General features: G+C 45.4%; 1 protein-coding gene across 1 annotated transcript in view; it reads left to right on the top strand.

Annotated features, from left to right (window-relative positions):
• The first annotated feature begins 16,761 nt into the window (after nt 1–16,761).
• The window catches only part of LOC136658662 (zona pellucida sperm-binding protein 3-like), a 29,867-nt gene continuing 18,800 nt past the window's right edge, over nt 16,762–27,828 (top strand). The window contains exons 1-6 of the mRNA XM_066635462.1: nt 16,762–17,064; nt 21,087–21,145; nt 22,298–22,434; nt 22,517–22,641; nt 24,354–24,408; nt 26,319–26,428. Of these exons, the coding sequence (XP_066491559.1) occupies nt 16,762–17,064; nt 21,087–21,145; nt 22,298–22,434; nt 22,517–22,641; nt 24,354–24,408; nt 26,319–26,428 (789 nt within the window). The remainder of the gene's footprint in view (nt 17,065–21,086; nt 21,146–22,297; nt 22,435–22,516; nt 22,642–24,353; nt 24,409–26,318; nt 26,429–27,828) is intronic.

Genomic DNA, 27,828 nt, shown 5'->3' with positions numbered 1-27,828 from the left:
TGAGTGCTCGCACAGCAGAACATGTTTTCATCTGATTAGACGTTGTTGCTGGGAAGTGACACCTGTTAGCACACCCACATCTAGTTCATGCATCGCTTCTGTGACTGTGTCCAAGTTGGATCCTTCTGGTGGAACTCTTGAAATGTATACGCCAGGCCCCAAGTATATTTCAGTTAGAAGGTGGGAACATGTGTCTGAAACGTCAGAGCAGTCTTCCCTCAGTCTACCTTCCTCACTCTCCCCCCCCCCCCAATTCCTGTAAATTGATTCAGGCAACCCATTTGGAGAGAAGTTTCTTCGGTGTTGGGACCCTACATTGGAAGACCTATTGGACAAGCTACCTAGCTTAAGTCTATGGGTCAGACAAAAACAACAACATCTCATTGTTTGTTGGATTGGGAACGGTCCCAAAGAAACACCAAGCCGGCATACTCCCTCTTTACCTTTCCTCCACACAGCTATGTTTGTCCTCCAAACTCCAAACCTATGGTTTACAAACCAGGATATGAAACCAAGATTGATCTTTGTTTCATGTCCTGGTTTGTCAGTCACAGCTTCCATATTTGGGACACACACCGATCAGTGGGATCGGAATTCCTTCCTGTGAATCGGTCGTGAGTCAGCCCCTTTTCAACCTATGTTCCCCACCCAACAAACATGAATTAGTGAAATTGGGCCACGACAGATTTCTCAATGAGGTGAAGCAAGTGTAGCATGACAAGGCAACATTCTCCCTTTATGACCCCCATTTCCCAAAAAAACCCTGAACAACAATGTCCATCAGTTCCCCTAGGAAAGCAAATGTGTCAGTTATCTCCTCTGCTCAACGGAACCGAGGTTCTCTTGTCCTGTGGAACTGGGTGGGATTGTATTCCAAGTCTTCTTTTTTTTAAGAGCACTTGATCCTTTGGAGTGTGCATGTGCAGATGCTATGTGGTTGTCTTCCTAATCAAAACTGACAGTCAACACCTCTTTAGACACAGAGGGCCAGTACATATATGCACACACAAGTTGTGCACAGTGATTCCATGCAGGACCTTCTTGCGTTACTAGAATAGGCACAAGAAAGTGACAGTCCAGGATTCTCTAGTGAGATACGACTGTGCTCAAAACCAGTTTCTGATTTTGCCTTTCGGTGGTCCGTGGTGGCGAGAAGCTGCTCATCTCGTTGCCTAAATTAGCGCGTAACACTCATGCTGACCTCCTGCATATCCTGCAGTGGTCCATCCAAAGATGAAAGAATTGCACAGTCTTTGCAGGATAGTATCGCCTGGGAACATGTGCCCATGCCATACCAAAATCACTGCCCATACCATACCATGCGCTGTTGGCTCAATGGCATAGCAGCCAAGGGGGAAAAAAACAGCCTTCCATATCGCCAGGCTCTTAACAAAGCAATAATTGACCAAATGTGCCCTAATATAAAATTTATTTTCATTGGGGCTACATATTAATATCTAGGATTAACCAAAAGTAGGGTGGGTGAGGGTGTCATTGGAACAGAGGGGCGGGAGGACAAGAGCTGCTGCTGCATGCTTTCTTGTGGCTTCCAGACTCTGAAAGTGATAGGTAGACTTGCAACACTGCAGAAGAGAATGTGCTTTACTCCCTTTTTGCCAGTTCTAAAAGAGGAGAATTTTTCCTGAGCTTTCTCTCTCCTTTTAACCGTTCCTCTTCAACCTGGTTCTCGCAGATAGTCTGTTCATTTTGTTTCTGGACTGGACCTCTTCAGGTGGGGACCCACATATCCTTCTTTAAAAAAAAAATTACCCTGCATGTAAAAAAATTAGTGTGTCAGCCTTTTTCTCCTAACATGCTAGTTTTCTGTGTGCAGGAATTAGTAATATTGGGGGGGGCGGCGGCTATGCAGTCTGAAGAGGTACATCTGAAAGCAGGTTTCCCACCCCTCATCTGTGGAGGTGGATGGAAACCACTCCAGGAGTGAAACCATGGTTTAGTGCTTTAAATTTGTTTTGAACCAAGTAACCTTTTTCCTGTGTGCATGCAGTTGTTGTGTGCATCTGTGTGTGTGTGTGTGTGTGTGTGTGTGTGTTGAAGAGGCTCTGGTGTCTCCACAATGTTGGTGGGAACACAATTTCCATAATTACATGGATGATTTTTTTGTGGCTTAAACTAACACATTTTGGAAATGTGACATGTTTTGCCTTTATAAGGAGTTGCTGCTGCTTTCAGATTTTTGGGGTTGTTTTTTTTTTTGAACAGCTTCCAGTTTTGCAACATTTTCTTAAAAGTAGCTCGATATCCTTTTGTTGTACTCTTGTTTTTAGAACCTCTGTGCCTATATGGTCTCTGAAAGATCATTGGAATGTGTGGGTGGGTGGGTGGGTGGGGGCTAAAAAGTTGTAAATATGTGGATATCCTCTAAGACACTTAAAAAAAATGCTTATGGTGGTAATAAAGTTATAGTAGGGTGTGGGTGTTTTAAGAAAAAGTGCTATTCTAAAAACAAAAATGAGAATTGAGAGAAAACCCTGAAAGATAATTTGCAGAACTTGGTTACTTCAACTTCTACAATGCCTGTGTGATTCACGAACAATTGTGGCCAATATTCCCTTGTTTAATGACTTACGCTGAAGCCCCTGGCAAGGAAACAAGGGTTTAAGAACTAGTGAGCCTGATTTCTGCAGTCATCCAGCCTGGTCTAGGGTGGGCTGTCTGAGCTTGCTTGCTTGCTGGATATCTCCAGAAAAGAGGTTTTCAACACATGACTGTTTTCAGTGAGTCCTTGGCAGCTGATTTAAGACCACTTAACACAGGAAGCAGCGTGCAGAAATGTGGAGGAGAAATTGTGTCACTTTTGCTCTATTCCCCTCTTTTGAATGCCGCAAATGAGAGGAGTAGATGCAGGTGAAGGCAGGCAACCCCCCCCCCCCCCGAAAATTTACCACTTGAGGTGGCTGCCTGATTCAGCCTTGTTGACGGGACCCATCCTGCTTGGCAGAGTTCAGAAAGAGTGAGAAGAAGCACATGTTAGCACAGCGAGTGGGTTGTACAGGAAGTATTGGTCTTCAGCAAATGGTAGAGGACGGATGCATTGAGAAGCCCATTGCCCTTGAGATCCCTTGGAGACAGTGCTTGGCTGCCTTTTCGACCAGTTCGATATTAATTGTCCACAATGGATTGCCATGAATGAACAGTTGCGAAAGGGGGAAAGTCTGGTGTGCAGTCTCCCCACCTTCTTCCACGCTTCTTGCCAGGCAAAATGTCTTTTTAATAGTACTGTGTAGCCTTTTGGAAAAACGAGTGTTTAACACTGTACATTTTGTATAATGTCTCAGTGAGAGAATTCTGCCTTTTTATTTAAAAATTGTTTTTGTAAGGACACAATTTCTAAGAGGTGCTTCACCAAGATTAAAATGTCTGTTTTGGAACTTGGGTGCTGTCTTTTTAGTGTTCGATGTGTGCCTTCTTTCTCTTCGAGCTAATCTGTGCTGCTGCTTCCCTTTTGAATCTTGATGCATTTTGAACTACAGTGCCGTTGTGCATGGAACCTGATGCAGCCACCCCACTTGAGACTAATCAAGTTAGACCTCAAGCGACGGACAAACTCAAGGAGGACAAGTCAAGCGATGACTGGTCACAACAGCCAAACTAGCAGTGTTAGGATGTTGCCTGCTGCTTGTTAGGGGCAAATGGGGAGAGGCTTCCTGATAGCATCTGCTGAGCCACTGTGACAAAGAGAATCTGGACATGATAAACCTTTTGATGTGATGCAGCACAAAGTGGCATCACTACGGTTTGCATCACCCAGTGAGGCCAGCACGTCACTCCCATGATGGACCTCCTCCCATGCAGTAGGCGGGGCAACACCCCAGGAAGTGGGCATGGCCATGCAGTGTCTCCCCAGCCCTGCGGTTTTTTTGGCCATAACTTGATATTATTATTATTATTTATTAGATTTGTATTCTGCCTTTCTCCCCGAAGGGCACCCAAGGCGGCTAACGATCGATTTAAAATACAAACAAAGTAAAATACAAATAAACATTAAAAATAAAAATAAAAAACAATTAAAGGTCATAGATGATAGAATTGAGATATTTCAACATGGTTTGTTTCATTGCACTCTGCCTGAAATTACACATCAAATGATATATAACATGATGGTATTATGTGAAAATGCCAAGATTTTTAAAATTTTGGCCAGTCTCTTGATTCTACTTGCATAATATCAAATTTAAAACAATGCCTATTTCAGATGGCTTCAATGACTTCAGAATAGGCATTTCTAGAATCTGCTTTGAACAGTGGTAAATTTTAAAGTGCAGGAGCTTGCCATGACACACCCACACCGTGGCCCACTAAGATCATAACAAAGACTGTCCTTGTCTGGTGTATTTGTTTTCATCCCTCCCCCCCCCCATCACTTATTGTACTATTTATTTCATTTAAAGATCTAGCTTATTTTATCTCAATCTCTTGGAGTGGGTTGCAACTGTTTGAAGCCAATGCATGAAACATTGGATTTTTAAAAAAAATCCCATATAAATAAATATAAATGGTATATTAGAGTGTTGATCTGTGCATGTTTTCTCAGGAGTGAATCCACTGTGTTCAGTAGGACTTACTCCTAAACTTGCATAGGTAAGTAAACTTGCATGGGCTTGCAGCATTAGCTACAAATTGTCTTTTAGATGATGTCCTTGACATTAACATATGCCCCTAGGAAAATTTCTCAGTTTCCCTCTTACTGAGCCTGGTGCTTCTTGGCTCAGAGGCTTTACTGAGTGGTAATACTGATGACATCAACATTCCTGCTATAGGAGAAATCTTGTAGTTCTTCTGTCCCTCAACTGCACCTCCTACACCACCTACAATCTTTTAATGCATTCTAAAAATTATTATTACACCATAAATATATATGGCACTTTGTACAGAGAGAAAAGACGGGTCCCTGCACTGTGGAGCTTACAATCTATCTACAGCCAACCTTCAAGTCAATGGACCTTGATTTAACAGACTTGGGATATTACAGGTGTTTTCTTCCATTAAAAATGAATCATATAGTATTTACTCATGCACATGTCTGTTAATACCCAAAGTCTATAAACTCCAAATCTATGTCAAATAAATAGATTTGGAGTTTATAGACTATTGGCATTAACAGACCACCTTTGCCCCTGCTAATCTGTTAAATTGAGGGTTCATTGTGTTTGACACAAAGGAGAAATCAGAGGAAGGAAGGGGTATAGAGGAAGAGGGGTATAGAGGCAAGGGTAACAGGAAGCATATGCAATTGATTTAGGGCCCAATCCTATCCAACTTTCCATCTCTGATGCAGCCCTGCTAATGGACATGCGATACACCATGCAATGGTAGAGGGCAGTCAGGGAGGCCTCCTCGAGATAAAGGATTACTTGTTCCCTTAACTTGGAGCTGCATTGACCCGGGAATGTTTGATAGGCTTGGGCCCTGAGGCTGCAATCCAATACACAGTTACCTGGGAGTAAGCCTCATTGACTATAATGGGATTTACTTCTGAGTAGATATACCTAGGATTGGGCTCTTAGATGGCAATTCTATCCACATTTATCTGAGGTACTATTGACTTATTAGGACTTACTTCTGAGGGGACATGCATAGGATTGAACTTTTAGAGTGCACGCCTATGCATGTCCACTCAGAAGTAAGTCCTATTGTGTGCAATGGGACTTACTCCCAGGAAAGTGTGTTTAGGATTGCAGCCTCAGTTATACATACTTCAGTCTAGGGCCAAATTCTATCCAACTTTTTAGTGCCAATGCAGCCACAATGCAACCCTAAGCTCCAAGGAACATTCCCCCCTGCCTCTGTAGGATGCAGCACACATCCTGTTGGCCAGGCTGCATCAGTGCTGGAAATTTGGATAAGATTGGTCCCTTAGTTACAGTAGGGAGTGGGGACTGGCAGTGCAAGCCTATGCTTGTCTACGCAGAGGAAAGCCCAACTGAATTTAATAATAGGTTGTATTTCCATGAGATTGGATTGTTTAGAATTGTAACCTATGAGCATCGTGGTACAGTCTTCATCGAAAATATGTGTTTTAAAAAGGGATTTGAAAGCAGTCAAAGGGCAAGAATGGTGGGGTGATTCTGGAGTTGGACTTAGACCTGGAGGATCCAGGTTCAAATCCCTGCTCAACCCTGAAGCTTCCTGGGTGACCTTAGTCCAGTCACTATTGCATATCTCAGTCTCACCCCACAGGGTTGTTGTGAGGACAAAAGAATGGAATGAGCTACTTAATGTATACCTTAGGTCCTTGGAGGAAGACAGAAAATTCCAAGTGGGATGATGATTTTATTAGGACTAGCCAAAAAGTAACAAGATAACACACAGAGAACCAAAGGAACTGGGATCAACAAGAGTTGCCTGCAATTTTCACAGTGTGTCAGTTTCCTCAGTCTTACAAAAGACTGAGGCTGATGGGCTTGCCTAAGGTCACGTATAGTCCAATCCTATGCATGTCTACTTAGAAGTAAGTCCTATTATAGTCAATGGCACTTACTCCCAGGTAAATGTGGATACTATTGCAGTCTTTACAGCAGAGGCAAGATTCAAATCTGGAAAATCCTGATTTATAACCTAGGCTGCAATCTACACTTACCTGGGAGTAAGCCCCATTGATGACAATGGGGTTTTCTATTGGGTAGATGGGTATAGGCTCATCTATACTGGACTTATCTGACTCTGACAGCCCAATCCTATACCTTACTCAGAAGTAAGTCCATTACAGTCAATGGAGCTTACTCTGAGGCAACTGTGAATTGCAGTCTGTGTTACTTAGCCCCTATGCTGCACTAGGTCTCATTTGTTACCTTCACCTCATCTGTTACTAGGGATGCTTTGACTCAGGTATACACCTATATACGCAGGTCTTGGGGCCATTGGTCTTGCAGCTTGGTACCTGAAAAGCAGGGGTGGGTGGGTTGGAATTTGGATTCTGAACTGCAAGAATAACAGTACAATTTTATGCCTGTTTATTCGGAAGTAAGTCCCATTGCGTTCAAGTGGGGTTTACTCTTTGGTAAGTGTGTATAGGACTGCAGCCTAAAGTTTATTGTTGGAAAAGTAAGTTGCATGCATGAAGGCCTGAGTAAGAGATGGAGGTATGAATCAGGTTGGAATCTCTGCCAAGTACTCCTTAGGGGGCGTTTGGCAAGTCACTCCCATTCCATCATGGTTCCCCAGCTGCAATATGGGGACAGATTGTCCATCTCCACATTGGGGCAAGTATGTTTTGCTGCGAACAATACTTTCTCCTCTATTGCATTTGAAGGCTCTATTCTGGAATGGTTTCCCCATCCACTTTTAGTGATGTTGCTTCCAGAGAGTTAGGACAAACAAAAGAAAATATTTCTTTACCCAGCGTGTCATTAGTCTGTGGAACTCCTTGCCACAGGATGTGGTGATGGCATCTGGCCTAGATGCTTTTAAAAGGGGATTGGACAGATTTCTGGAGGAAACGTCCATTACAGCTTCCAAGCCATGTGCAACCACCTGGTTTTAGAAGTAAGCTGTCTCAGAATGCCAGTAAGGGAGGGGCACCAGGACGCTGGCCTCTTGTGGCCTTGAGTGCTCCCGGAGGCATCTGGTGGGTCACTGTGAGATACAGGAAGTGGGACTAGATGTCCCTTTGGGCTGATCCAGTGGAGCTCTTCTTATGCTCTTGAGACTTGAGTGAGCTCCACTGAACTAGGGTCGCCTATTGGACAGAAAGCTTTCTAGCACCCTAGAATTGTCGCGCACCCTAGTGTGCTTCCTAGCACCCTAGAAAGCTAAACATGGACAACCTGCTCAGTGCTGCAGATCCAACTGCTACACCAGGGGTACAGCTCCAAGGGCTTGATGTCCACCCCAAGGCCTTTGCCTTCCCAGGAGTTACTCCTGAGTTACTAACTCCTCCTCTTCAGACAGCCTGGAGCCAACCCTCTGAGGCCTCCCCACTCTTCTGGGAGGAGGTCGTTCTGGAGGAGCCTGGAGTGGGATGGTTGGGCCAGCAGCAAGGTGATTAGCGCCTGCGAAAGGTGTTAATCAGCCTGGCAGGCGAGCCCATCCATTGGCTTCTAGGGACTGAGAAGCGCCTCCAGTCCCCACCCCCGGCGAGTGCAATAAGAGGAGGCTTGGAGCAGGCTACTGGGGTGTCCTTTCTTGTACTCGGACTCTTGGAGGTGAGGCGGGGGCTTTCCTAGGCTATGGGGAGGTGGTCTCTCCCCCATCTATTGTCCTGGAGCTTCCCCACGCGTGCATGTGCTCTGCCCCATGGCTTGCCCCTTGTTTCAGTTGGCCTGAGCTCGTTCGCTGGCTGCCCACCCAAATCGGAGCGTCCCTGGGGCTTGGTGCCTTGGTTTGCCCCGGTAGGCTTCTCAAGGGCTGTGTGGCGTAGTAGTTAGAGCTGGACTAGGTGTGAGAACCTTGGGTTCGAATTCCTCCCTAACAGCGCATTAGTGGGCATGTCTACTTAGAAGTAAGTCCCACTGAGTTCAGTGAGATTTACTCCTAGGTAAGCATGCATAGAAGCGTGCAGCCTAAGTCTCATTTTGGGCCTGATGCTCTCTTGTAGCCTAGCCTACCTTGCAGGGTTGTTCGTTGAGAAAGGGGAAGAGATCTCTTGAATTCTTGGGATGAAGACTAGAGGAAAAAGTAGACCCCAGGTTTAAGCATGGCTTTACTTATTGTAAATGCCTGTCTTGCTTCTAGTGCCCCCATCTTAATGCTCTTGCTCTTCTTTAAACACCTCCCCCCCCCCAATTTGCTTTGTTGAAAGTTGGCCAGTGACCCAGTCTGGGGTCCTGGTTCCCTAGCTGAAGACTAGTTGTCTACAAGATTGGGGGTTAAGAAGTTGTGGCTGATAATCTTGTGTTAGAAGGCTTGGTTGGGAGGAAAGGAGAGGGCTGGTGTTTGTATTAATGAGGATAGCTGCCTGAACCTGGGGGGGGGGGGGGAGATGCTTTTGAGATGTGAGTGGAGGAACTATGGGTGGGGGTGTTTAAAAACAATCATATGTAGCTGTGTTAGTCTACAGGAGAAAAATCCAAAAGCCATCCTCTGTTATGAATAATCATAAAGTCACAATCTTGAGCAAGAGTTTGGGTTCTCAAAAACTCTTAAACTGCATGTTAAGCAAAGCCAACAAAGAGGGAGGGGGAGTTAACCTGTGTCTGGTATGAGAACCCTCCCAACAAAGAGGGAGGGGGAGTTAACCTGTGTCTGGTGTGATAACCCTCCCCCTCTATAATGTTATTTAAATGGACCACAGAAGGGATTCAGAAGGCTCATGTTGACTATCCGTCTCTCCCCCTATTTATTTATATAAAAGCCAGTTGTTAAGCTCTGATCTGCCTTCAGTGAAGTGGAGATCTGATACCGAAAACAGAAATAAAAGGGAAATGTTAAACCTTTTTATACCGGTAAAGCTGGGGATTAATTTCTGGAGAGGGGGTTAGGATGAGCTCTTAGATTTTTGTGCCTAATCTCCCCCCCCCCCAAGAGGCAGTATGTCTGCAAGCCTGTGTCTGGACTGTACCACCTCCTGGGATGGAATATTTCTCTGTACAAAAACCTCGATCAGAAATTCTGGGGAGAAGGGGCCTGTTATGGCTTCCGGATCTTGTTGGTTTACCTAAAAGAGGCGCAAGGCAAAGGAAACTGCATATTCTGATCTTTAAACTAAGTTTAGCAAAAAGCTTTTCTAATTTGCCTTAAAGTCAAACCCTAAAATGTGTAATCTGAGAGCCTAACCCATTTGTGCCCAGCCCACAGGTGTACATTTGGTCCCTGTTGCTTATATGCAACATTGGGCAGAAATGGCTTAGTGGAATGCTCTCATTAGGGAAATTCTTTGCCAGTTGTAAAGTTGAATGGTTAATGTACAGCAGTGTTTCTCAGCCAGTGGTCTGGTACCACCAGTGGTACTTGAGGTGGTGTTTGGTGGTACTAGCAGGACCCCTGGGCAACTGCCGCTTAGCAGCAAGACCAGGAGCACAACCTAACAAATGGTGATGGGAGGATCAAATTGGTGGGCAGAGTTCCTAAGCATGATTTCTATGCTTTAACTGGTCTCCTGTCCACCCTGAGCCTCTTACTGGTGTTCGTGTCACATCTGGCCTCCAACCCAGAAAAGACTGGTGATGATGACACCAGTTCCTTCATGTGAAGTGGTGCAGCAGAGGACAAACCTTGAGAAACACTTAGGTACTGTACTGGTACTATGGCTTGCTATTGAGGTGTGAGAGGACTGAAATTGATCCATCCATGTGCTACTTACAAACTGCTCATTATTTGATATCTGCAAATGGCTGAAGAGGTAGGTAGAAGCATAAAGAAAACAGGCCCTTGCCTTCCATTTCATAGAGAACACAGAAGGGGCAAGTAACTGTGGGAACAGTTGTATAGAAAAAGGGGAGACACAAACAGAAAGGAATATTGGGAAGCAGCACCTTGTCCTTAAAAACCAATTATGTGTGTAGGTCATATGACTTTATTTCAAAATACTTTGAAAAATCCCTTTGGCTTAAAAAAGAAAAGTGTAAAACAGTGAGCTCACAAGACTTGGCTGTTGAAATGAACCTTAAACTTCACTTAAACTTAAACACTTAAACTTATTGTATGGCTACCTATAGCACCAGCCAGGATGCACTTCTGGGTAAGAAGTATCTAAATAACAATTGGATTTCTGTTTCAATTGGCCTCTTTTGTGATTTAAATTGCCTTGGCTTAAATGGCTGCAGCCTACTATGTGTTGTAATGGAGATCATGCTTTCCTCCCTTCTTGCTTTCTTATGAATATTTGCAATAAAAAAAGCAGGCCCACACACATTTTGCTCTCTTGAAAGTTAGAACTGTTCCTGGGTATGTTTGAGGTGCTGATTCAAAAAATGGCATCTGTGTAGAGATGAGCCTAAATGTAGCCTCATTTAGAGATGCATAGCCTCATTAGTGGATGGTTCAAGCAGCTTCCTCGTGAGGAAGCCATGGCATAGTCTTCCTCGCGAGGAAGCTGCTTGAATCATTCACTAATGAGGCTATGCCATATCCCTGAAACTAGATGCGATAGGGCAACACTGATGCCATTTTTTTGAATTGGTGCCTCAAATTAATATAAAACTACCAAAAATTGAAAATCTGACTCGCAAATTCACAGGCCTGTATATATTGGAAGGTTGGGGATTAAGTCAAGTTCCAAGGGGTTTAACGTTTGGCCTATGGTATAGACCTTTAATCCAAGAGCAACCCTTATAAGCCATCTTCTAAAAGTCCTTTGTATGTGCTAAGGGGAGGGCTGTTGACAGTTGCAGGTGGGCAGGGGAGGTGAGTAAGGGGATTAAAATTCATGGTGGGTACCCTGATTTGGGCAAGGATGGGCAGACCTAGTAATTTGGTCCATTCAGGTCTATATGATTGTTCCCCTGCAAATGTTTTGTAAATCCGGGCATGCTGAACTTGGAGATAAAGGATGGAATAACCATTGGATAAATTGGTAACTTTAGCATTAGGGTGGCCTCATCTATCTCCATAGCAGTGTCAGAGGTGGCTTGGGCAGTGTTGACACAAGATTGCTGGGACCCCTGCAGCAAAGCCCTACAACTTCATGGTGGCCCCTCCAACCTCCTGATGGTGTGTACAGCCATTGAATTTGGGGTTGATCTGGCTGGGTGGGCCTTGGCCAGTACCTAGTTTGGTCCCTCTGAGTTTGGCTGATTGTCCTTGCCAAACCAGGAGCTTTCCTAAGAAGGATCAGCGTGGCTCCAGTGGTGGTGGGGAAACTTGTAGCCTGGTGTTGGGATAGTGTATCCACTTTGACGTTGCCTTGTTGTTTAATACCAGTCTGCTAGGCTGCTCAGTTGGCTAGCTTCTTTGCAGAAGTATGATCAGCTAGGTGTTGCAAGAGTTGATGCCATTTAAAGGAAAGCCAAGGCTTAAAGTGCTAAAATGGCAGAATGTCTGACTACGAGCATGTATACACTACTAAAAGAGAGACGCCTGTGTTGGCTTGGTCATGTTGTGAGAATGGACAATGGCCGGATTCCAAGGATCACTTCTATGGAGAACTAGTGCAGGGAAAGCATCCTACATGTAGACCGCAGTTGCAATACAAGGATATCTATAAGAGGGATCTGAAGGCCTTAGGAATGGACCTCAACAGATGGGAAACTTTGGCTTCTGAACGTCCTGTTTGGAGGCAGGCTGTGCCACATGGCCTTTCCCAGTTTGAAGAGACACTTGCCCAACAGTCTGAGACAAAGAAGAAAGGCCCATAGCCGGGAGACAGACCAGGGACAGACTACATTTGCTCTCAGTGTGGAAGGGATTGTCTCTCCCTAATTGGGCTTTTCAGCCACACTAGACTGTGTTCCAGATCCACCATTCAGAGCGTGATACCATAGTCTTCCGAGACTGAAGGATGCCAACTGACATAAAAAACTCGTGTTGCTGTGTTTAAACCTGCTAAGAGAAGTAGAGAATGGGTACTGTGTGTAGCAAAGCAACTAGTCAAAGAGGGGTGCGAATGAGAAACTATTGGGGCAAGTATGTGGTAGCATTATTGTGCTTGGTGAGCTAATCCAAGGGGTCAGAATTGTACAGCCTTCCAGGATTTGCATCACAATGTTTGGAAGGAGTCCATTGGGGAGATGGCCATCTCCCCATGTTAAGCCAGTAGGCAGCCTGCATAGGGATTCAAATATGCAGTCCCAATGTATTATCAGTTTCCTGGAGGACTGTTGAGCATCCTGTTCATTGACTTGTAAGGTGGCCCCCTGGCTTGTAATTGTACACATTTGATCCCTGTTGCATATATGCAAGGTTGGGCAGAAATGGCTTAAGTGTTGCCCTTGCTTGAAGTACTTCAGGCTAAGCAACGTATGCTGATCTTACTACAGTCCCTATCAGTTAAGAGGAGGGCTGGCAGGGACTGAAATGCCCTGGAAGATGTGGTAGCTGTTGCATGAGTCCTGCAGACCACCCCATCAATAGCAGGCATTGTTGGGTTAAGTTGATAGAGACAAGCTATGGGAAGGCTCTTGATGTGCTGTACAAGCCTTAAGGTTCTTGGTGGAGTGATCACTTGCTTGGAAGAATAACACATTGAAGAACAGAAAGGTAACTGTTCTATTCTTCAATATGTCACTGAGTAGCAGGAAACACATTTGTATGGATGAGGTTACAAAGGACCTATCTGTTGCTAAAGGTCTATTTTTTGCATGGGATCTCTGAAGATACAACACTGGTCTGAACTTGTTTCACTTGCTTTGCAAGACTATAGAGTCAGAAGTTAAGAATGGGAAGGGACTTCGGATGTGGCTAGTTCAAACCCTACTCATCGTTTAGATATGGCTAAACTAAAGTATAAATTTAATGATATTCAGAATAGTAGCGAAGGCTTATTGCGGTCTCCTTTTTCCCCTTCACAGCTGAGTGGCCATGATGGGTTCTCCGATGGTAAGCCGAGGTGCAGGACCACCAAATGGCAAATGGGCTCCTTCCGGAAGGGTTGCAGGCGCTAGTAGAGTATTGCATTTTTCTAAAGGCTGGTTAACAGTTGCCAAAGGACAGACATGGCGGCTTACCTTGGCCATCATACTAGTCCTCCTAGCCAGCGCTGCTGCCTATGATGAAGAAGATTCAACTGCATCTTACCAAATGGTGCCTGGTACAAGTTCAGTCTATTTGGACTCGCCGCTTTTCCAGAACTCAACGGAGAGGCTGTCACAGGCCGAACAGGACTTGCAAAGCCCCTCTACAGAGAGTTGGCTAGGCTCTCATTCTGTAGGGGCAAATCTGTATGCCAGCAACTTATCTGCTAGCTCAATAGACAGTAGCACTGCTGGTCAGTCCCATAGTGCCAGTACTCAGTGGAATTTAAACAAGGTCTTTGGAAGCCTTGAACTCGAACATGGGGGACCTCTGAATGGTGACTCTGTTGACTTGCAGAGCTCTGCAGTTCAGACTCTTGTGACTTCCCCTTTGGCTGGTGCATTAGCTATGACTACAGGCCTTTCTCCTAAAGAACTCCAGCAACTGGAAATCAACACATTGACTTCCTCCCTGCCACCACAAACAGTGGATGCTGAAATGATGGAACAGGCTCGTACCACAGATACAGTTCTTGCACACTTCCTGATATCACCTTCCTCTGTCACTAGTAGTTCTTTGCACTTGGGCTGGCATATGACTCCTCGGGCTGCATTTGCTCTAAACACAGTTCCTGCTACTGACCAACCTCCTTCTGCCACCGTTTTAACTTTGGGAAAGTCATTGTCTTCTGAACACATCACTGGGATTGAACAAGGTGTGGACGGAACACAGTTGTCTTCAGCCAAAACGGTTCGTGGCATTGATGCAGACCAGCTGCATGGTGACCAAAGTGGCACTGTTCCTTCTACAGAGACTCCTGGCTATTGGGGCAGGCTGAAAGAATTGCCACACTTGCAATCATCTCAAAGTCCTGACACGGTTGGTCCTAGCAGTGCAGACTTCCCATCTGTCATGAGAACAACTGCTGATAAAAGAATGAAAAGTTTCACCTCTAGTCATGGAACTACAGCTCAGAGTGATCTTGTGTCCATGCTGCGCACATATGCCAGTATTTTGTCTGTCCCTCCTCCTACACAGTCTTTTGATACAAGTTCAGAGACTACTTCCTTGCAACAGATTTCTGAGTTTAATGGCCAGGAACTTGATGTTACTGAACCTGATGTTACAAGGGAGTCCCAGTCCTCCGTTTGGCACTCATCAAGCCAGTTTGAGGCCCCAACTCATGTTGCTCTTGTGAAATCACCAGGCTTCACAGACCCTACAAAGACCAAAGAGCCTTCTACTCATTGGCTACTTGAGCCTCTCAGTGTTGGCAAGTCATCTTGGCATACTCCTGTTCCTGTAACCGAGTCTCCCAACATGTCTCTTTCTTCTGCAGTTAATGGATCGCATGCTTTAGCAGAGAACCACACAGTGACTTCGCTGAGATTGGTTTTTCATTATGGAGAGAGTTTGACCACAGGCCCACCAAGCCATACCATGTCTGTAGATGTTCCAACTAGTTCTTCAAGTCAGTCGGCTGTATCGGACTCTGCCCTGCAAGACTCCCAATGGTCAGAAACCACTTTTGGGTTGCCTTCTAGAAATGCAAGTTTACCTGTGATGCTCCATAGCCCAAAAGCTTCCAGAGACATGGCTAATGTCAGTGTTGCCCAACTAGCAGTAGGTACTGCCACAAATGTTCCTCACTCATTTGCTGCTGGGATGCCAGGCTTTGATCCTTCTGCAGTCACAACAGCCCTTGAACTTGATACAGTGGCTTTTGGCACTCCTACAGAAGCCAACCTGTTGGTTGGTCACCAGAGTTCTACATCAACAGAGCAGACAGCAAAAGCAGACTTAACATCTCTGAGCATCCTTCCTTCATATCTTGGGTCAGCAATGGTGCAAGAGGACTCCCCAGCAACTGAGACCATGCCTAGCACGTTCACAGTTGAAAGAAGTAAGCTGGAGCTGAAGGAAGACTCTCTTGCAGCAGGGGAATATACTAGTGAAGCTTCTACTCAAGTTGCAATCTCAAGTAACACAAATGGAACAAGCTTTCTGTCTATGCAGACATCAAGCTACCCTCCACTGTTTTCCAGAGGTGAAAGTGAGTATCTCCCTTCTTGGACACCTTTTGCTGAATTGGAAACCAGTTCACCAGAAGGTATGACCATCGCTGCTCATCACAGGGAATGGACCAAGACTGAGCTCCCTGAAAGAAAAGAACAGACTCAATCGGCTGCAAAAATGATGCATACTGTTTTCTCTGAACTCCCTGTTACAGCTTCTGACAGTATACCGATTACAGAGCTGTTCTCCAGCTTTGCTTCTGCAAAGCCTGAAGTTCAGTCAACGCACACGTTCGCCTTGCCTTTGCAGGGGAGTGAAGCAACACAATTGCCACCTCCTGATTCCACACCCCTTCCTGTGTCTAAGCAGCCTTCCGAGTTGAAGGTGTCTTCTGTTGCAAAAAGTGGCAGTAGTACTGTCCACACGCCTGGAAGTTCTCCTCTCCCATCTCACCCATATATGGTTGCAGCAGAGACTATAACTCCAGTTGGGATTGCCCCTGGTGGAACAGAATATCCTGGGCTGGCCACAGGAGGCTCTCCAGAGCTCTCCAGCATGACTCCCTCTAAATGGAAGGTTGCCATTCCAACACCATCGCATGTCACAGCTGCCACTGCCAATATAACAGAATCAGGAGGATCTTCAGTTGCTCCCACCCATAGATCTGTGTCTCCTGGCTTTATGTCACATGGCTCTACGAGCACCAATGTTTCTGAGTCAACAACTGAGGTTACCAAGGAGTTGATGGCCAGGAGAGAGTGGATGGCACCTGCCAGTACCATGCTGTCCAGTACTTCAGATACCAAAGTTCAGACACCTGACCCGAGAACCTTGACGGCAACTATCACAACATACAAAAGAGCACCATTTCTATCTACAGGGGCCCTTAAAGCTGTCACAAGTACCTCTGCTATGACGACAGAAACCCTGCTGGGCTACCAGGCCAGGGATGCCTTTACCGATGCAATTGGTACTACAACAGCTTTGCCTGTGTTGGCCACTGCCCAAGCTGTACCTATGTCTACCATAGTTGGCTCTGGAGCTCTTTCGAGTACATCAACGTCTAAGAGTAGCACCATCCCAACACATGTCTCTCCACTGCAAAGTACATCTGCTTGGCTGTCTACTTCCAAACCACTCTTGGCTAGAAAGAACTTGATTACTACATTGGGGTCAATGGACACTAAGAAGATCATGGATGCTGTGTCTTCTACCAAGGTGCCCAGCCTGCTAATAACCAGCACAAAGATGTCTGAGGATATTCATACTTCAAAACAGCTGGTGCCCATGTTGGAGTACTGGAATCTGAGCCAGGCCACAGACAAAGACTATCCAACCTTGAGTAGTCCTACATCACATGTTGTAGCTGTGCACACCTTATCTCTGCAGTTCCGTCTCGTCGGAATTGATTATACAGAATCCCTGGAGAATAAGTCATCCAACAGCTACAGGAAGCTGGAGAAAGAAGTTAGATTAACTGTAAGTATCTTTGAACATCTTGGTTAAAATATGTTCCTGTGCTGAGTTAGTCTTTGAACGATTCCTTTATAGATGTGTGTTCCCCAAATCCTGTAGCCACATAGGTAGGGCTAAATGGCAAGTGTCTGCAACTTTGACTCCAACTTGCGTAACTATTTCCACTCATGTGGTAGCTGGTTTAATTTCCCAGCACTGCTGTGTGCTGAACGTGTGGGACAGTGGCGCTCCTACCACAGCTGTAGCTTTTGGTGCTCTGCGAGGCAGACAAAGTATACTACAGGTTGGGGGATGCCGTCCCCCTGCCACCTCCTTTACCTGGTTGCCAGTTTCACCAGGCTGCTATACCCCATAATCTTGGAGGTGGGGTGGTGTGGCTGTTTCCAGCTCCACTACTGAAAAACATGGAGATAGAAGTGGAAATGGAGATAGGGTGGCCTTTTTGTGTGGCACTTCTTTTCCTGATTGTGCTTCAGTGATTGGGAAGTAGGCTGCCGTTTCTCCTTTCTCTTGGGAGCAGAACTCCTTAAGGAGTTCTCCCTGCCCAGCTAGTTTTGAAGACATGGTGGGAGGAGGAGCTAAAAGTGCATACAGGCTTGCACATGTCAACCCTGGGGCAGCACTGAGCACTGCTTCAAATGCCATCTTGTCTCTGACCTACTTCTAGGTTTTTGGGTTCCAGCCACTTTACAAGAATAGAAGGAGGCCTTTAAGGGATGGGAGGTTTCATGTGCCATCTTGTCTCTGGCCTGCTCTGGCTGGAGCCCCCAGAAAACCTAGAAGCAGCTAAAGATGAGTTAATAGGCATGAAAGAGAACTGGGAGTGGGTTCAGATTTGGCCAGTAGAGTAGTACTGGTAACTAACCTCTTCAGAATGTAAGACCTGACCTTGAATATAGAAGATGGTGCTAGATCTTGGTATAGCTTAAGGTGCAGAAAGCATTGGCTGTTTTCAAACCAGGAAGACTGCCAGTAGGCAGGCAAAGTTAAAGTACAGGCAACAAGTGGTACTAAAATTACCTGTCGGGACAAAACAGGTGGCTTCCAGGATCCTGCCCCTCCCCAAATAGTATCATTTTTTAATTAAAGAACTTCACTCTTTTAATTGGGGTTACTTTTATCTCCAAAAGTAGACTGTGTTACTTTGTGGAGTGTAATCTAAATAGCTGTGGGGCTGGGTGTAGAGGAAGGCTCTGATGACAGAGGTGCTGTGACCCTAGGTAGGGAGGGAAATGAGTTGGATCAAGATGGTCTGTACATACTGTAAATATTCCTCTGGGTACACTGTGTAACAAACCTATGAGTGCCTTGTTTTCCAGCTAAACAAGATGCTATCAAGCTATGGGAACTTCCTGCATTCAAAGGTCCTCCACTTCTTGTAAGTAATCTATCAAATGCATGTATCTGTATAAGGTGGAATGAAGTGGTTTTAAAATCTCTATGGACCATATGCCTCACTAAGCTTAGGGTTAATATGGATAGCCACCCATCTCTTAAAGGTGTAATAGCTAGTTATTGTACTTTTAAAATGCAGCAAATGCAGTCGGCTTAAATAGAACATTGGAGGGCAGTGATGATCTACCCTTGGACTGCTTACACTGTAAGCCAGGGCTTTTCAGACTGCGACGTCATGACACCCCAGCCTGTGGACCCTGGCCTGTTTCCCTTTAAGGGGCAGAGGTAGGGAGGAGGCAGCGGTGTGATCCCCAGGGCCTCCCCCAGCAAGAACTTACTGCGGCTTTCAAACTCCCTGGGAGTTTGGAACCCGCAGCTGTAAACCATACAGAGATTGAATTATGGACTTTAATTCTTTTTAGGACCACTGTGGGCCAGGTGGATCTCTTTTTGAGATTATGGGCTGGATGATTTCAGGTGGTGGATTGGGTTCAGCCTTGCAGGCTGTAGGTTGCATACCCCTAGCCTACATGATGGTATAAATGCAAATGGTATCTATCACCCACACTTCTCCAAATCCTGACAACTAGTTGGTCAGTTTGATATCCCTCCTGAGACTGGCAACAAAGATCATGTGCATGATCAATGTTTGAAGCAGTTTTGAAAACAAGAACTGTATTTTCTTGCTGCAGCAATGGCTCCGTGGTTGTGGAGAGCAAGGCTATGTTCCAGGGGGAGGACCTCATTCCAACGCCCTCTGATGTCATTCGTACAATTGTTACAGAGATAGAGAAGAGGCAAATGGACACATTTTTTGACTGGAGAATGGATCTGAAATCTCTTCAGTCCAATGGTGAGTGCTTGTTAAGTTCCTATTTACTGGGTTATGTTCAGCCTGCACGAATTTTCAAGCAGGGAGTAACAAAGCATTGAGCATCCAGCTTGGTAGCAGGCAAAGATAAACATTGCCCTCTTCTGCTTTTCTTGGGGCAGGTTTATCTCTACTTAGGACAGCACAGTTCTAAGACCATATACTTGGTACAGGAAGCCAGTCAATTTCATATGGGTTGGTGGGTGGGGGAAGAATGAACCTTCTCTCCCAATCTTAAAGAAGCATGGGGTGGCATACATGGTTCCTCCCCCAGCACTGTAAAGTAGTTGGACTGAGTGATCTATCTGGTGTTGCTAGTGAACTCTGTGGTCTCCACCAATTGGATTTTAAAACAACCAGACCATGGTAATCTTGATCTGTCTAAAGAACAGTTGTAATTGGTGAACTGGCTTTCGGAGCAGGAATGACATTGCATGCTTTAAGAATGGCATATTGCTTCAATACATCTGTGTCCCTTTTCTATTAAGGTTTCAGCTTGGAAAACCTCGAGCCAGAGGTGCTGACAATATCCTTTACTTACCTGGGATCTACTGCCACATTTGGTGGCATGACTGATGCAAGACCTTTGGAAAGACTGAGGAGTGAGGTAATGTGGGGAGCAACACCCTCTGGTTTCAGGCATGGGAGAGACTAACTTCAGAAACACACTGTCCTTGTGTGGGTGGGTTATCTTGCTTTGTCTAGAAATAGAAAACTGTTGGTAGCTGGCTGTGGGTGTTTCCATTGTGTTGGCCACCCTTAAGGGTGACTGACACATCTGCCTGAGTGCCTTAGGATGGCAACTAACTTTGAGACACCAATCTGCCTTTCTGTGCCAATAGCCCTCAGGTGCTCACATCAGAAAAAGCAATTTAAAATATCAGATCATCAGGAACAAAGAGCAGTATGAAGACATATAAAGTTCAGTGGGTTGTAGCCAGCAGCACTTTTTGCTCTTAAAGGTGCTTGCAAAACAGGGCAGGTTTTCACCAGATTATTATCAAGACTATTTATATATTGCTTTTCAACAAACAAGTATACAGAGATTAAGTATATCTTAAATGATGGGATGATGTGGAGGACCAAGGCCAGGGTGCTACCCCAGAAAAGGCACTGTAGGCAATCAGCCTAATCAAGATCTTAATTGAAAGAAGGCTTGTGTGGGAGCAGGCACCCTCATGAGTGAACATACACTTCCTTATATATGTACAGTCAGACCTTTGGTCCATCGAGTTCAGTGTTACCAACTCCTTAGAGATCCAGATAGGTTTTCCCATCACTTGCTCCCTGAGTTCTTACCTGGTACTTGCACCTGGCACCTTCTACATGATCTCATTTGTGGACGTCCCAGTGGCATCTGGCTGGCATCCCTAGAAAAGAGGATGCTGGACTAGATGAGCCTTTGACCCGGTCTACCAGGGCTCTTATGCATTTTAAGCATGTGTTCAGTGGGCTGGGGTTACTTCAAGAATACCTGGTCCAAATCAGTTGTATTATGTTTTACCATCTAGCTCTTGATGTACAGAGTGGCCTTGGACAAAACTGCATTAACGAATGTGGCTCACTCTTATTTGATTTTTCTTGACATAAATGTGAAATAGACTTTCTGGTGGGATCAAGATATGGGGGGCATTAGGTTATATAACTTGCCCGTAAGGGGTTTGAGCACTTGCATTCCTATCTGTGATGAAGAACAGAACCTCAATTGACATCAGCAAGCTGAAGAATGGCTAAATAGCACTCTGATTTCTACCTGTAGGTCATCCTATTGCTTGGAACCCAGTATCAAGTGCAGGACTTCATCCTTGATCAAGTTGGGTATGTACTTGAGTACATTTTCATGCCTGTTGAAGAGCTTACAATGAGAGGCCTAATGCTCTGTATTTATGGGGAGGAGCAACACTGAAGGAATAGCCATGACACTCGTAGATCAGTCTTGCGCACAGACTTTTAGCTTTGTAGTAGTACCAGATAATACCTGAAGTGTGTCAACACACACGGCATATGTGCTGAGATCTTACATGGTGTCTGTAAAGTAGTATTAGCCCCATATTGCAGTGGAAACTGAGGAAGTAGCTTGAACCTGCTAAGCATGGGAGAGGCAAGATTTGCGTCAGAAGTTCAGACTTTTGAGAGGACAGACTCCTAGGAGCTATGCTGGCTACTCTCAGTGGTTCTTGGCCATGTGAACCCTAAAATGTCAGCTGAATGTAGAATGCCACTGGATGCCTCTCTGAGAGAATTGCAGTATTGGTGTGTCTGGTAACAGAGTTATTCCTAACTTAAAGGGGATTTGAGGTGTTGCTTCCTTTGTATAGCAAGCAGACTTGTGCAAAAACCCCTGTAGAAAACTATTTGCATGCCATGCCCCCTTCTTGTATGCTTTTAACCAGGCAGGATGCTCAAAAGTATTGGTCCCCAATAATAGGACACAGATTACAGGTTTTCCTGTAAACAAATAGTAAGGCACTCCTAGATGAAGAAGCTATCCAAACATCCACCTGACGTGCATTTATGCTTACGATGCTACTATGGTTAGCTATGGTTCAGAGCGCGATACCATAGTCTCCCGAGACTGAAGGATGCCAATGATGATGGTTAGCTATCCATCCTGGGCAGGCTAGAACTCTTGCAGTCTGGCTACCACTGGCTGTCTCCTGTTTTAATAAAGCCTTGCAAGGTCCTCCCATTGCTTGTGTTCCAAGACAAGTACTGAGTCATGTTGTGGGGGTGTGTGTGATGCAGCGAAGCGGAAAAGTGTTTTGACTCCTACCCATTTCAGTGGATTGCAATAAGGTGCAGTACATGTTTGCTAGAGCAGAAGTCAGGGGTGGCTGTATATGTTAAAGATCCTGGTGTTGTCTTGGCGTACAGTGGTGGTGGCTAAAGGATAAGCTTTAAAACTTGCCCTGTTAAAGTAAAGATCTCTGAATCAACAGTATGTGTTCTGTCCTGATGTGTTCTCTGTAGGAATAGCCAAGGTGACCTGGATATAACTGCAGAGGCCTACATTAATACATCCATCCATGTGGATGTCCGCTGGGTTCTGGAAGCATTGAGAGGGCTTGTGAATTACTCAGTCGATCTCTCATCTCTTTCTGTCAATGGTCAGTAAGTCTCTTCTGAGCCATTTCAGAGCTGTTAGTGTGATGAAGCTTGCTTATCTAACAGAATGCTTTCTCATTCCAGGGTCAAGGCTTGGTCTGCAGGTCTTTCCATTTTCCTTCTTGGTGACCAACAGAGAGGTCAACAAGAAGCTACTGGATCGTTCTACTCTTGAACACAGGACCCTTGCCAGGGACCTCTCTGATGTGGTAAGCCTAAAAACATGAACACTAGAATACTGTTTGTGCCTGAAAGAATATGATGGTGCTAAAGGCCTGTGAAGGACTGGTGGACCTTTGTGTGGATGGAAAGATTTGCTGGGCCTTACATACACTGCTTTTAAATCTTCTTTGAAGGATGGGCACATTGTCACTGTAAAGATGAATGCATACAGTGCTTGCCTGTGTTAAAACAAGCACAAAAGTGCTGACTGCATTGTCTCCCTCCCTCCTTGGAAATGATATGAAATGCCTCTGATAATTAAAGAGCAGTGATGCTTGGATCTTGGACAGAAATATCTTCCCAGCACCTGTTGCCTAATCTGCTTGACTTAAACACCAGGGGTTAGACCTTGATATAAAGCATGTGATGAACTACTGAGGAAGTGTGACTGCCATTAAAGCACCCTAGATAATGTTGCAAAGATGTCTGATTTAGAGTGATTAAAACAGTATGACCAATAGAAAACGTTTCTTTTCTAGCTTATGCTTATACTGAGGCAGTACAAAAATTTCCTGCAGGTGAAAATTCGAGAGATTACGTAAGTAGCAGAGCTATTTTCCCTTGTCGGCTACTGCTTTTTTAATGCGATACATTTTAAGGCACTAAACTAGATGCTACCTAGCAAGTACCATGGCAAGGCTCTAACTCTGTAGCAAGCATTCTTTGCAGCTAGCCGATTTCTGGTCTGGGACGGGGGTTCTTATTGAATGTCTGTAGACTGATGGGGCAGTGTCGCCCTGCATGGTGTAGGCTGTCACATTTCAACTTGTGTGCATCAAACCGATGGCGGTTTGACACTTTCCGACTACAAAAAACTAGCCATATCAAGATGACTTAAAGCAACCTGCATAACATTGCATATTGAGCCATTTCTGCCCAACATTGCATATATGCAAGAGGGACCCAATGTGTAAAGTTTGAGCCAGGCAAAAATGGGTTAAAATGGTTTTGAAGAAAGTACATCTCCTTCATCTTGGGTGATGAATAGATGGGTTTCAGCAGCAGCCATATAGAAGAGGCAGTCCCTTCATAGGAGAGAGCAGGAAAGCATTTGCCAAAATAGTGGCATAAACATAGTAACCTTTAAAAACAATGCACTGTTTAATAGAGGCACTGTTTTGGTTGATCAACAGGCTTCTGCAATAGGCTTCTCTCATAGGTCCCATCTAGATCAATAACTCAAATACAGTGCGTTCTCTGTATCCATGGGTGGTCTGTTCCTGGACACCCATTGATACCAATTTCTGTGGATATTGGGGTCAGCAGAAAGCCCTCAAAGGACTTCCTGGATGTGCCTTTTGGATACATCCAGGAGGGATTCTGAGGCTCTTCAAATGTGGGGTTGGCACCTGCAGTGAGTGAAATCTGCAGGTACCAAACCCATGGATGACAAGGGCTGATACAGTTTGGTTGGGGTGGGAACTTCTGGTTTTTAATCCTCTAAAAACCTCATATAGCAGCATGCACGAATGGCTCAAGTCTAGAGCAGAACGTATTCTGTAAAAGATGCTTAAAGTGTCAACCAGTTGCTAAGGCTGCTAGCCTATCCAAAATGTACATTACTTCAAGCATCACGTTGCCTTGCTGTTTCTGCTACAGGGGTGGTTCTCTGATGTGTCACGGAGATGTGATATTCCAGCATCCTGCTCCAAGTAGTAAAGATGTCCTCAAAACGCTTGCTCTTGCCATTGGCCCAAAGGATTACCTAGCTGCATCAAGCCTTCAGGTGGACCCATTCTCCTTCACTGTAGCAGGTATGTGAACCTCTCGGTGGCCTATTGGAACAGTTTTTCTATAGCTTCCTCAAATCTATGGTCCTCCTGTGTACATGTATGCTGCAGAACTTGTACTGGAACAATTGGAATCTTGTCAGTTTAGACTTGCCTAAAACAACTTTGCCTCTATTACCCACCTGTAACATGACCTGAAAGCATTCTGCATAGCAGGCTGGACTGATCCAGAACAATCAGACTTCCATTGCTGTGTCTTGGCTGGGCAGATTGATTAAAGATCCCAGATCAGTACAGGTAACCAGTTTAAGAAAGCAATATCTAAATGCAGCTTGTCTTGGTGGTAACCTCAAGATAGTCACCCTGGAGTAAAGATGGAGCAGGCTTTGTCCTGCTCTTCCAAGATGCTTGGGTAGTATACAGGTTTCTCTTCTACCAGTTCCCTGCAAAACTGCTTAGGGTCACTGAGTGAGCTTATGGCCAAGTCGCGGCTTGATCCTAGGTCTCCCTGCTCCTAGTCACTTACAAACCACACTGGGACTTGGATTCTCTGTTCACAATGGGCCCCGAACAGAGTGTGAAGGAAGCAACGTCCCCCATCTTGCACTTGAACAAAGGGCTACCTGAAAATGCTACTTTTATTTCAGCCCTGGACAGACTTGATGATCAGCCCAGGAAATAAAACCATGGTTGGGAAAGTGAAATCTTTGAGGGGGAACTGGCAAGCTGATAAACACGACTTTGGAAAAATGGAACTGGACAAAATCGCAGAGGAAGGACAATGTATTAATGTGCTGTGGCTCAGCCGCACTTGCCTATGTCCTCCTGGAGGGGAAGTTTTGGTGACGCAGCACCGGCAGCAATTCAACAAGGGAGAACCAGAAGACTGAAGCTGAATTGTGGATGAACGTTAGAACCAAGTTAACATGGAGAACAAGTCTAGCTATACTGTTAAACTCCTTAAATGCAAGACAGGCTTGAGTCCATTTTTAGTCTGACCTCTGTACACATTTGCTTAATCTTTTTAAAGAAACCTCTTAGATTTTCTTTCTCGTGCCTAACCAGTCCCACTCTACCCTGCTACCAGGCAAGTAGTGGGATCCAAGGTGTTGGGAGACTGCTTAAGTAGAGGCAAACTTCCATGATGGTAGCAAGACCAAAAGGGACCTGAGCAAACAGTTTTGCTCATCTTCACTCCCACTTGCTGTGCAGGCTGCTGCTGGATCATTGGCACTTCCCAAGAATCAAAAGAGGAATCTGTGAAGACACCAAGTTAGTAATTGATTAAGGGCGCAATCCTAACTGGCACTTATGCCAGCATAGGAGCCCTGGGAGGGTCGCAAACATGCCGTAAAGCACGTTTGCGCCTCCATGGGAGGAAGCTGTGTTGGTGTATCTAGATGCGCCGATGTACAGAGCTCAGCAGAAGCCTCTGTGGCGGCTTCCTCCCTGCCACTTGTGCCAGCGCACTCGCGCCAACACAAGCAGCAAAGGTTGGTATGGGGGGGGTGGGTGGGGAGGAGGTGGGAGGGGGGCATTTCTGGGTGGGGGGAGGGCTGGCATAACCCCCTGGCAGTTATGCCGGATCCCAACTCCCGCCCCCGTGGAGAACCGAGTGACTTCAAGCCACTCCACTCTCCTTGGACTTGTGCCACCTCCAGAGGTGGCACAGGTCTGAGACCCATTGGGGCCAGCAGCCCTTACCCAGGGGTAAGGGGAAGAGCTTCCCCTTGCCTCTGACTGAGCCGCTGCTGGCCAGAAACCCACGTTGGATGCAGCGCAAGCCTCCTGGCTTGCCTGCACCAGCGCTGGTTTGGATTGTGCCCTTAGATGTTTGCCGGGATCCAGAATGATAACCTGTGGCAGCACATGAGCAGTCTCAAAAGTGTTAATCTCTTCTTTGCCTGTTGCATGACTTTCTCTCTATTCTTTAGGTGATGGGTTGGAGCCTCCCTTTACGAGTCTTGGTGTCCCTGGCTATGGTGTAGCACTCATTGTTATGTGTGCCTTGGCCATAATTGCTATTCCTGTCTTGAACTTGCTGGTAAGACTGTCTTGGTTAAACAAGGTGGAAAGTGTAGCTACTGTCTTCTCCAGAACAGTCCTTCTCAAACGTGGCAAATACTGCAGCAGATCTCATTTGTACCAAGTGGACTGGCTACATTACAACACATCAACTAGCTGCTTAAATCTTTAACTAGAGGTGGTGCTTTGTGGCTATGCAGGAAACATGCCTAAAAGCTTTTAGGAGGAGGAGCAATATTTAGGAGGAGGAGCAAAAGGGGAACTGGCAGGTACTATATAAAGCTGCTTCTTGGGATATGCTTATTGGCAGTGCCAGCACTAAGATACTGGAGGCCATAGCGGAAAGCCCTGCACCGGGCTCTGGCATAGGGGAGGATGTGCTGATAAGCTAGGGGAGAGCTTCCCAGCACCCAGAGGAACCCTCCCCTAGAAGTCCAGAAGCCCATGCATCATCACAGGGGGAGGCTGCTACTTTGCTAACTTGGGGAAAGACAGTATAGAAATCTTCTAAATAAATGCACTAGTAAGGGTGGTGCAGCTCTCTGAGCATGGATCACTAGATTGGTATGGCCAAAACTTGTTAGGGCTGTTAACGTGTTTAAAGAAACCTTCATAGTAGTATGAATTCTAATCTGCTCACCTGAATTTTTGCAACTCCTTTTAGAGGTGAAAAGTTATACATGTACTGCACTTCCTGAGAATGGGGTGCAGCTAAAGCAAAATTTGAGTGCTAGTCCCCATTGCACTGCTTTCAGAGAGATGGTATTCTTCCTAGCCAACGCTGGGGTCTGCTTAACCTCTACATGTTGTGGTGGCAACAATCTCCAGTCAATTGAGTACTAACCGCCCTGCACACTTGGCTTCATAAGTATACTGAGTTTTCTCCCTAATTGGTGCCACCTACTCATGTACTCCTACAATCAATAGATTGTTTTATGTTTCTTAACCTATTTCTTCCCAGCCCACAGATATGCACCTTTGATCGCTGTTGCATATATGCAACATTGGGCAGAAATGGCTTAACTGATAGTAGCAAGTGAGTTGGAGGGGGGATGTTGTGCCTCTAAGGCAGTGTGGGTCGGGACCCACTAGGTGGGTCGCAAGCCAATTTCAGGTGGGTCCCCATTCATTTCAATATTTTATTTTTAATATATTAGACTTGATACTACCATGGGATGTGACTGCATTTGGGGAAATATTACAGATCTGTACTTTGAACAGGCTACTATGTATATGCTTTTAACCATGATAGTAAATGGGACTTACTCCTGGGTAAGTATGGGTAGGATTGCAGCCTAGGATTGCTAAAAATTTACCTGCTTGATGATGTCGCTTCTGGTCACGACATCACTTCTGATGGGTCCTGACAAAGTCTTATTCTCAAAAAGTGGGTCCCAGTTCCTAGTGCTAAACAACTGA

This window comes from Tiliqua scincoides, chromosome 8, assembly GCF_035046505.1.
Source record: "Tiliqua scincoides isolate rTilSci1 chromosome 8, rTilSci1.hap2, whole genome shotgun sequence".
Taxonomy (NCBI): domain Eukaryota; kingdom Metazoa; phylum Chordata; class Lepidosauria; order Squamata; family Scincidae; genus Tiliqua; species Tiliqua scincoides.
Note: the sequence above shows the minus strand (reverse complement) of the source record. Positions and strands in the feature narration are given on the sequence as shown.